At 36.4% G+C, this 11,231-nt stretch overlaps 3 protein-coding genes and 1 pseudogene across 3 annotated transcripts; 2 read left to right on the forward strand and 2 right to left on the reverse strand.

Moving 5' to 3' along the window:
• On the forward strand, positions 1–5,760 carry LOC121779203 (ATPase GET3B-like). The gene is given in 9 exon segments (XM_042176526.1): positions 1–84; positions 145–196; positions 4,442–4,744; positions 4,747–4,841; positions 4,923–4,988; positions 5,086–5,160; positions 5,198–5,287; positions 5,402–5,524; positions 5,641–5,760. Coding segments are annotated over 9 exon segments (1,008 nt in total).
• A 1,272-nt stretch (positions 5,761–7,032) lies between these two features.
• LOC121779462 (OVARIAN TUMOR DOMAIN-containing deubiquitinating enzyme 9-like) lies at positions 7,033–8,493 on the forward strand. The gene is made up of 6 exons (XM_042176789.1): positions 7,033–7,201; positions 7,317–7,375; positions 7,485–7,539; positions 7,643–7,840; positions 7,912–7,996; positions 8,117–8,493. The coding sequence occupies exons 1-6, from the start codon at positions 7,064–7,066 to the stop codon at positions 8,200–8,202; spliced, it is 621 nt and encodes a 206-aa protein (XP_042032723.1). The 5' UTR covers positions 7,033–7,063; the 3' UTR covers positions 8,203–8,493.
• Positions 8,494–8,790: 297 nt separating this feature from the next.
• On the reverse strand, positions 8,791–9,590 carry LOC121779205 (annotated as a pseudogene).
• Positions 9,591–10,461: 871 nt separating this feature from the next.
• LOC121779206 (cysteine protease XCP1-like) lies at positions 10,462–11,231 on the reverse strand. The gene is made up of 3 exons (XM_042176527.1): positions 10,916–11,231; positions 10,535–10,803; positions 10,462–10,482 (listed from the first exon to the last, which is right to left on the reverse strand). Exons 1-3 carry the CDS (start codon positions 11,229–11,231, stop codon positions 10,462–10,464), a joined length of 606 nt encoding a protein of 201 aa, XP_042032461.1.

The following is an 11,231-nucleotide window of genomic DNA, read 5'->3' on the forward strand; positions in this document are numbered from 1 at the left end:
ATGGGTGAAAGCTCAGGAATGTTTTTCATAGACGACGCGATTGGACTTAAAATGGGTCAAACATATCTATTCAATCACTGTCTTGCAAGCTCAAATAGGAGCATAAGTTACAAATCTTGGTTTGAACTGCATATGAATTGAAAGAACTTGTCATACACCAAAAGTGAGCAGATAAAAGCCACCAAATCATACCGTTGTGTGCCAATCTACGAGATTATAAAGCACAACATCTCATAGCCCTTATTAAATTTGAGTAACCATACTTAGATAAGTAATCACTCAAATCACTTCAGCAAACTGAAGACAGCAAGTGTGAGTCACGGAAACATTCACTCACACGACTCATTCCCTATCACCAATCAAATGATAAGTATGCAACTTTCTGGAAGCCCTAATTGAGTCTTAATCACAACTAAGTGGCAGCCAAAAACATGAAATTATCAACAAAATGCAGTCCAAACATAACCAATGAGGGGAAGCAACCAATCAACTCTCTCTTTATAACAACAAACAAGCAAGACATACACCTATTTGAATGATTTGCAAAAATTTTTGCTACAGCAAGTGAGAAACAAATGAACTAAGTCTGCTCAAACTACCAACTTCCCCTTTCAACCAACTCAGCTAATATAAATAGGAATATACTAAGCTGCATGTTCAAGATTTCCACAATGGCAGGCACAGCATCCAAGCACAATTAAATTCAATCTTTGATGATTTTTTGAATCCAAACCAAATATTCAGAAATAAGTTAACAAAAAGAAGTAACAGAGAGAGGGATAAGAAATGTACATACAAGAAAACTGAAGCCAGTGATCCCAGCAAGAGAAATGGCTATGGCGGCGCTGGAAAGAGCGAGTTCCCCTAAATGGCCGACCATAATCAATGAGACAATCTCGAGCAAGTAGAATGATAAGAGTGACGGCCACCGTTGGCGCAGCTATATATCCCAACCTCTTCACCTCTTCCCCTATTTCCTTCCATCTTCTTCCCCTCTCTCCCACCAACAACAATCCCTCCTCCATCTCTCTCCCTAGACCAAGGTTTTTCCATGGATGAAATTAAAAAATGCAGCTTTTGGTTGATATGCTCAAATCCCTACAACGTAAAGCTGCCATTTCTATTTCTTTCAGATTAAACAATTTGATTGTAATTATTTACCAGAAAGAATTCTTCCAAGAGATCGCTAGTTGATTCTTAAATACTTTAAATTGTCTGAATTTTTTAAAAATTTTAGATATCAACTTAATTTACTACAGATGTATCGTATATCTATTAATTGAAATAAAAAAATACCATATTTAGGATAACAATATCAATTTTTTGATATTCAAATTCAGAAAAATATGCTCCCCTGTTATTCCTTTACAATTTCATTAAGTTGGGGCTATGGTCAAATGCTAAAGCCCAGTTAGCCCGAATTAGTCATACAATATCAAGGCCCATTAATGATAGAGATTACAATTTCATTCTGCTTATTAATTAATTAGTAGTACAAATTTTAATTGGGGGCTAATTGAGAAAATTGGTATTTATATTTAATTACTTTTATTCAAGAATTATAGTGACAAAAATTAAATTCAGCATGGTACTCTCTCTATTGATAAGAAATTAATAATGAAAATTAAAGTGAGTAGATACCCTCTATCTCAGTGGAACACAAACAACATTTTTGTCCATGGCCAAAAGAGATATGAAATGTCTTGTGTCAGTATACTCAACATCCCAAAGTACAAAACTTCAAAAGCCTCAAAGATCTTGATTACAAAATGATAATTTAACCCACAAATCAACAGATTCTGTCAGTCATACCTGAAAAAGCACTAGAATTCAGTGACTCTTTTAAAAAGATCACATTTTTATAGTCAAATTCTATAACAACCAACCAACACAAGCAATTCAATTCTCACCAAAGAAATCAAAAAAGGGACGATCATAAGCAGAAATTGATAGCATTAATGATGAACTATCATCACAAAAACTAGGGTTCTTGAATTCTTTATGCTCATTATCACTTCTTGGCTTCAAGATTCCAGTGGGGTGGATTGGGAACAAATCAAGTGTTTCTTGATCATGGCTTAGATGCTCCGTTGATTGAGAATCATGCCTTTGATCAGTTAGTGTGAGGTGGCATGAATAAGTGGTCTGTGTACACCTCTTGAAATCACCAGACGCTGTAGGGGGTTGTACCTTGTGCTGATTGTGGTAGAACACTGGATCATTCTTTTGTGGAGGAATGTAACATGGGCTGCAAACCACTGCAAAAATGTAGTAGTAGCAAATTTGGATCACATCCATAGTGTAATAAATTGAGAAAATGTTCACAAATAAAAGGACACAGAATATGAAGTATTTTTTTTTTTTTGGAAAATGGAAATGCTTTGGCAATAATTCACATTGAAATAAATGAAGTATTTTTTGGAAATGAGTTACATAGTTAGGATAAAAAATGAAAATCCACATAACCATCAATCACTAATTTAGCAATTGTGATGAAGATGTTAGGTAAAAATCCAATCTTTTTCCTGAACAGCAATCATAAAGATTGAGATGGTGGGTAAAAATCCATTCTTTTTCTGAATTTTCCCAAGCAGAATATGAAGAGACATGACACACAAACACACATATAGTAGTGGTGTAAAAATGCATTACCATTGTGGTAAAGAGGAGAAGGTGAATGAAGACAGCGATTGTAGAAAGCAAAAGTCTCCCGCTTTTGATTCTGCTTCTGCTTCTGCCTTTGCCTAGCCTTGTGATTCTGGAACCAGTAAAAGACGTTTTTGCCCTCGATGTGGCCATAATCTCCTAGCCTTGCACTGATTTGATGAATCTGCTCAGCAGTTGGAGTTCTCAAACCCTGTCTGTATAAGCCATCCAGCATGTCAATCTGCTCCTTTGTTGGATTCCATCTCGACCCTACATTTCCAAGATTTTGATCTACACCCTCCATTATTATGAAGAGGAAAAGGAAAGAGAGATCTTGATGGAGAGAATGTGATTTAGTGCATGGAATGGACGAATAGTCAAACTATATATACACATATATGCGTGCATATATGTGTATATATAGATACAAAAAAAAGAGATAAACGAATAGTCAAACAAGGGGGAAAAACACACACACAAGATAGTTGCATGCGTATAGTTTTTGGTGCAGAAACATCTCTGAAAACATGGAGTGTAGCGGCTGAGCATGCATGGAATGACGGAAATGCCCCTAAAGGAATGGTCCATTGGGAATAGAAGAGGGTGTGGAACAGGGGCAAATTAGGGAACGAAGGAGTAATGAGCATATGGCCTAGGCTTTGGAAATTGCAGAAAACTAAGTTGAGTGCAGAGAGAGAGAGAAGGTAATGAGAGTTTGAGTTGGTTCATAGATAGATTGCAAAGGTTTGCTTTGAAATGTGAGATTTGGTTTTGCTTCTATCCACACAACTAGTACTAGTTGACACCACCACCAAAATTTGAATTTGGGGTAACTTTGGATAATAGATTCCATGAAAGGGATCTTTTGTTTTCCTTTTTAAAAATGATAAAAAATCAATATTGTTGTTGGCGTGTTTAAAAACACCAATTACGATGGCGTGTTTAAACACGCCAATGACATTGTGCTAGGTTTCGTGTCAGGTCTCCAATTTTATAGAATGGCTTGAAGCCACTGAGTTACAAGACAATATGGCACAAAAGATACTCTAAAAAATGTTAATGTGACTGCTGCTTTTTTAAATGACAATTTAATTGATGTGTTTAAACATAACAATCATACTAACGTTTTCCTTATTATAGAATGCCAAAAAGGTTCCCCTTAGAGAACCTTTTTTTTCCAAATTCACTCCAAATGCTTTTTTTCCAACATCAAATTCATTCAAACTCAATTATGCAACACTACATTCTCAAATAATATATTTGTTGTTATTATTAATTAGTTATGGGATATCGATAGTTAGGAAGGAGAAAATTTTATGTAACTCCTGTTTTGAAATCATAGTTTAACGGTAAGTTCATACATATTAAATTGGAATTAGTGTTGATGCTAAATTCCTCTTGCTTCGATGGGAGCATTAATAAATAGGCATGCGGCTTAGAATTTAATTACGCATACGATTATGAGCATGGTTATCATGATAAATTAAAATTTGAGGAACAGCAACATTCAATTTTGTGGCTACTAAATTTTAAAGCTTTGTTTTTTTTTAAAGTTGAAGTAAATGCTTCGTCCCCCAATTCCCCAAATGAATAGATGAGAAATATGTGCAAGATCTCGTATAATAGACTAATAGAGTGTTGAAACCCACACATTAATTAGTACTACTACTATATAATATTGAATTTATTTTAGCCTAGATTTTGAGATGCCTTAGTTGTGTTTGCGAAATTGCATAAAAATGACTTCTTTGGTTGGCTAACAACAATGATGATATTGGGCAATCTCATTTGGCAGTGAATTCAGTCAGTGTTCCAACAGAATCAGTAGCTGGCTTCGATGAAATGGTGTCGGGAACACAACGCAAGTATTACATGCTCGGTGGGAAGGGGGGAGTCGGAAAGACTAGCTGTGCTGCATCACTTGCTGTAAAGTTTGCGAATAATGGTCATACATTACAGATATACCCCGAACAAGCAAGGGAAGAGTTTCGAAGTGCCAGCAAGAGCAATGGTGGGAGTGGTGTCAAAGATTTCATGGATGGAATGGGGCTGGGGTTAATCGCGGACCAGGTAAACATTGCTTCCATGTTATAGGCTCCATTGCTGACTTCTAGAATATTTGCCAGGTTATTCAATTTCTCGAATCACAAGAATACAACATGTTCACGCGGATAATATTCGATACAGCCCCCACTGTGGGGAAACTACGGCTTCTTTTCATTTAGCTAGATTCTTTAAGTTTGGCTGTGCTGATGAGCAATGAGCTGCTTCTGCAGGGCCATACTCTGCGACTTTTGTCATTGCTGGACTTCTTAGACGCATCAATCGGGAAGATATTGAAGGTAAAATTTGAAGATGGAACCCTAAAGTAGGTATCTATTCGCAAAAGTTATTCAAAGATATTCAATCCTCACATTTACTTGAAAATACCTTTTGCAGTTAAGACAGAAGATTTCGTCGGCTACTTCAGCCATAAAATCTGTGTTTGGGCAAGAAGAAAATCGGGAAGATAGTGTTCCTAACTTCATTTGTTTTCTTGTAGGCCGAAAAGTTGGAGAAACTAAGGCAGCGAATGATAAAAGTGAGGGAGCTTTTCCGTGACACGAACTCTACAGAGTTTGTAATCGTAACAATTCCTACGGTAATGTCATGTTAGACTGATAGTTAGTTCTCTCCATTTTTCAGAAAAATTTACTTCAGATATAATGAAGATTTGATGCTTTTCATGTTCGTAATCAAAATTCGTACGTTTCAGGTGATGGCAATCAATGAGTCATCATCGTTAAAGAAAGAAAGCGTTCCTGTCAAGAGACTAGTCGTTAGCCAAGTTCTTCCCCCTTCTGCCTCTGACTGCAAGTTCTGTGCAATGAAGAGGAAGGTATAACATAATCGTCTCCTCTTTCTTGAACCAAAAACTTGTCTCGACGAAGAATAAATTTTGATGTGAATTGGAAGTTCCAGTTGCCTCATACGAATATCTAATTTATACTTCAGGCTCAAACGCGGGCTCTCACCATGATCGAGAGTGATCCAGAGCTCTCAAGCCTGACGACGATCCGAGCACCTCTCGGTGTACCCGCGCTTCAGTTCTTAGGTGACATGGTTTGGAAATAAAACATGTTCGGACATGGTGAATATAGATTTTTGATATTTTATAACAGTGTATAATCGTTAGTGATGATATTTCTAAAATTTAAATTCAATAGTATCGATTCAATATATAGTATTACGACTCTATAACAATTATTTCATGTAGAAAATGCTCGAATATATTGTCGCTTTTAAATTTTTTAATTTTACAATATACTTTTGTCATGAAAAAAGGGAATATTAAAATCCCATTCACATTTTTTTTTCTATTCTAGTAATGTTTAAAATCGAACTTCCCCATTGTAAAAGGAGTATGACTTATTATTATACAAAAAATAACACTAATAACATATCCAATGCATTAATCTTACTTAAAAGGGATATTGGTCTTTAAGTCCATGAACTTTTGTCCAATTTTGATATTTTTCACGAACTTTAAAATTGGTCTAAAATATCACAAACTTTAAATTTTGTTTGTTAGTATTTCCCATGACAGGTCAATCACCACATCCAACCAACTTCCGTGCATTTTTTATCCTACTTGGGACTACTAAATCAACGTGATTTTCTATATAGTTTTTTATCTTTCTTGTCGTGAACTTATTCTTTTTATAATTATCTTTTACTTTCCATTCCTTATATATGTGTGCACATGCGTACAATGTGTGTTGTGTGGGTGCGCTATAGCCTATATGTATACAGTGTGTCAAGTTGCAATGTAACAACTATTTGAAATTCTTTATTGTCTATTTATCTAAATTTCAAATGGTAGAATTGAGACGATTTGTCATTCAATTCTAATCCAAATATTTTTTCTGTATCAAAACAGTATTGAATTTTAAATTAGACGCTTCTTTTCAATCTCAAAACCTCAATATCATATATAGTAACAAAACGAACTAACGAAGCCTTAATATCCGGATAATCAATAAAATCTCATACCATTGTAAACAAAATACTCAGATAGATTATAACAAAAATATCCAATGCTCCTCATTTAAATTTCCATAAAATCTGTTTATTCATAGAAATTACTAATTCATTAGTATGATATTAACGGCAAAACTAAACTTGATATCTTTGTTGCTATCTGTTAGATTAAAAAATAAATATATAAGAATCTTGCAATACTTTCCTTATTTACACTATTCTTATCACTTTTCTCTTAGGTTAAAAAAACAAATTAAAAACAAGAAACTAGATTATTTTCCTTAATTAAGAGACTTCCATTCGTTACTTATAAATAGACCCTCTCACAACTACAAACGTCACACTTTTATTCATCAAATAATCAGAAATACAGTTAGTTAGTTCAACTTTGCTTATCATGACAATGCTTCACCGCCCTTCTTACGCTGCAATACTGGCAAACGGAGCTTCCGCCTACGACGCCAAGATACCGGCGAAAGGTGCTTCCTCCTATGATGCCGAGATACCGGCTAATGATGCTTCCGCCTATGACTACGTAACATTTTTTTTCCTCAATAATTATGATCAAGAAATAACGTTTTCTTGCATTGTGTATTGTAGCATTTTTATGTCTTATTGTTTTCTTGATATCGTTTTCATTGCCGTTGCAGCACGTTCCTAAAATCAATGAAGAAGTTGCATCATCGGATCATGAAAGACTTCTCAATAGGTATTACTACTCGCTTCCTTTTTTTTTAAATCTTAATATTTTCTTGATTATTAAGTTTTTGGTTTAAATGAAAAATCGATTTTTTCATGTGAAACGTGTTTTTCGACAGGTTGGAGCTATATGAGCTAGTCGAACACAAGATTATGGGAGACGGTAACTGTCAGGTTCGTTCGATGTTTTTTGAGATTTTGAGTTGTCTCTTTATATGCTTTTGTATTACTCGAACTTCCTAGTTCGTGGCTTAATTACATGTGTTTCTTTCTGCAGTTCCGCTCGCTGTCTGATCAGATATACGGGACATCAGACTATCACGACGTTGTAAGAGAAGAAATAGTCCATCAGCTGAAGTCGCAGCCCGAGCTATATGCCAGTTTTGTCTCCATGGCTTATGGAGACTACTTGAAAAAAATGAGCAGAAATGGGGAATGGGGAGATAATGTCACGTTGCAGGCCGCTGCTGATTGCGTACGCTCTCTTATCATCCCGTCTCTCTTTTATGTTTCGTTCATCTATTCATATCTGTTGCTTCGTTGCAGTATGGCGTAAAGATCTTTGTGGTTACTTCATACAAAGATACATGCTACATTGAGATTCTTCCAAAAGTTGAGAAATCAGACAAAAGTAAGTTTGTTTGTATTGTTTGATGTTCTGTTTTCCTCTTATGCTGATATAGATCACAAGAAGCATGAAATGAACATTATGTACTAAACAGAAAACTTGGTATTTTTGTGTAAAATGCAGCTGTCTTGCTGAGCTTTCGGGCTGAAGTGCACTACAATTCGATTTATCCTTGCGAAGATGGCAAGAACAACAAGGAGTCGTGGTGAGAGTGAACTGGGAACGTCGTCGCTCATGACTCCAAGCCCATCCTCCTCGACGCACGCCTCCTGCATCGAGCCCAGCAGGCACACAAAAGCCTGTCTCGAGCCCACGCGAACTGGCCATCTCCCAAAGGGACTGCTGGCATTCTGAGACGCTTCCTAGATTGTGTTTTGTTAATGTAATGAGTCGAGCGTGATTATAAGCTCCTTTCCGGGTTTTCTTTGTCGGTTCTTTCCCGGATCGCAAGATTCGAACCGCATAGGGTATTAGAATCTGTAATCTCCCATTGGATTCTAATAAGAAAATAGATATTATCAAAATCTCTTGTCCCTTTTCTCTCTTCTTCTCCCCTTTCTCATCAACCAATCTGTTACTATATAATAGGCTAACTGTAAACATAACACAGTTGCAATCTCAGTTGATTTTATAGAATGAGTGAATTAATTAGATAAACAATACATATAACTAGAATGAGAGGTATTAAATAAGTTCTTCCCAGCAACAAAAATGTTGTGTATACAATGAAATAAAGAATGATACTTGTGCAATCAAAATTTAAATGAAACTGATGGTACAAATTGCCCTCACCACCATCATCCTTTGAGCCTGTCGATGATTTTCGACATAGCTGAATAGCTTCCAATCGCAGACGCCACAACGCCTATTCCAATCACCGAAAAACACATCGCCCTCTGCAGAGAAAGAGAGATGGTCAAGTCTTGATATTGAAGCAAATGCCTTTCTTGATATGGTAAACTAAGTGTACCTGGAGTAAGCTCAGGTTGCCTCTTAGGATGCTCAAATAGCAAGCACAAGGAAGAATCAACGTCTGCACACAACAGAACTCGTGAGCCATAGAAACGAGCAAGTGTTGCAACAGCTAGAGAAGTGGTGGTTTAGAGGAACTTACAACTAGCATCGTGAGAAAGGATCCTATCAATGCACTCACCAGACCTGCATCACAGTGGAGGAGTAGAATTAATGAGTGCACAAAGCACTTGCAACGACTCGTTGACGACAAAACTTACCAAAGAACGGGATGCTAAGGCCAACCAGCAAGGTGGATATCACCAGTTACGTCCTTATGATGAGCGAATACATATGGGATTGGGCATTTGTGGATGGTATCAATTCTTCGAGACTCATTGCTACCGGAGCCAAAGTTAGTGCATACGTGTTCGTGGTCAGTTTTATTATTTCTTCACATCCTTAGTAAAAAAAATAAAAATCCAAAGAAATTTGAACACAACTGTGGAATAGCATTGGATTCATGAACATATTAAATCATGTAAAGGATATTTTGTAAATGGATTGACAACCTGCAAAAGAAAGAAGGCATGTCTGGCCGTTGAGGAGAGGACGTTGAGGGTTGTCTGGCCGTATCCCAGAAATGTCTTGATCGGGAGAGTACAGACTGAACATGTAGGTGGCTTCGGCTGCAGCCATGATCAAGGTGGTGGTGAATACAATGAACCACGCCTTGTGAGATCACTTGGGCCGCAAACAGTGGCGAAGCCAGAAATTTATTGCTGGGAGGCCCAAATTATTGTTTACCGTTAGAAGTATTTTCAATATCGTTATCGCTAGAAACAACTATGACATAAGCAATAGGGGTGCGACAAAGATGGATAGTGAGAGTGAAATAATTAGAGGATGATCAATAGAAACTAGAAATACATACTATATTTAAAAGTTGTGTGGCAAAGGAAGATGCAAGGCCCAGCCATCTGAACTACAACGGTACTATGCATTTCTGGTTATTATGAATAAATAATATACTGAAGTTACTAAAATTGGTGGGGGACCATGGGCCCCCCTGGCCCTAATGTGGCTTCGCCACTGGCCGCAAAGGCCCCGGTGGCAAACTCGGGGCCTCCGTTGTTTGCAGCCACCATAGTTATGTTGGATGTATGGGAAATATATAGTTTGGTCTTAATTTATGAGTGATAAAGATATTCTAACGATTTGAGTCGCCGCTAATTAGGACAAGAACATTAATTTGGAGAAAGCCTATATTTATAAATTTTATTCTCATTCTCAGGTTTCATTCTTAAACTACTACTACTATCTAATTATTTTAGTATTTTCTTACTCCGTATTTAAGTTTAGTAAATAGATCTAACATTCTATTAATATTAATATATTATACTTGTATTTAATTATAAAATCAATATATAAAGATAAAACTATAATCCACAAAATTTTCAACCGTAACTCAACTCCATTTTCATCTACTCCATAACCAACTATTGTAACTACATGATCTAAATTAGTTCCACACTCTCCTGTCAAAATTCCAGACTGATAAAAATGTAAGACTTTTAGGTCAATATTAACCGAGACAGGTTGGTTAGCTACTGCTGCTAACAATGCTGCCTCATTATAATTAGGAATACAACTAAATCCAGTGATCACTGAGGAAAGAGATGATGGTTTGTTATTGGCACATGCTCCTTGATTTCCAGTGTAAGGATAATCAATATCAGATGAAAGACCCCCATTTTTCCTAACAAATTCGACAGCATGATCCATTCTTCCGCCATTGCAGTCTTCGTGGTAGTAGTTGCAGTCCAAAATACGTTTCTCTGATAATTGAATTAGCCTACCTGATCGGATAGCTTGTAAATGCATTCATGAGTTCTCATAATTATCCTAATATGCATTAAAATATATTGCTATGATGCTATAGAAAATAGGTCGTAGAGTGAAAGAGCTAACCACAACTTCCTTGATCCCCTACAGCTGTGACGGCATTGTGATCTCTCCAGTCAAGACTAGGTGGTACATCTTTCATATCTTTGTATTCATAAGTTGATTGATTTGATAATCGTACCTTGAATGATGGCATGCAACTTCTTGCATACTTAGCCAAGAACTCTTCATTTGTTAGATCTGCAAATTTGTTTATCCCAAGCTTGTACGTGTGATTTCCTTCTTGATTATGCCTTTCAATATGCTGCACATTATCTTTAAATATTTGAAACCTTGTTTGCTTCACTTTTTCATTCTCATAGGAGAATCCATGTTGAGTCAT

This window comes from Salvia splendens, chromosome 19 (assembly GCF_004379255.2).
Source record: "Salvia splendens isolate huo1 chromosome 19, SspV2, whole genome shotgun sequence".
In the NCBI taxonomy this organism is placed as follows: Eukaryota; Viridiplantae; Streptophyta; class Magnoliopsida; order Lamiales; family Lamiaceae; genus Salvia; species Salvia splendens.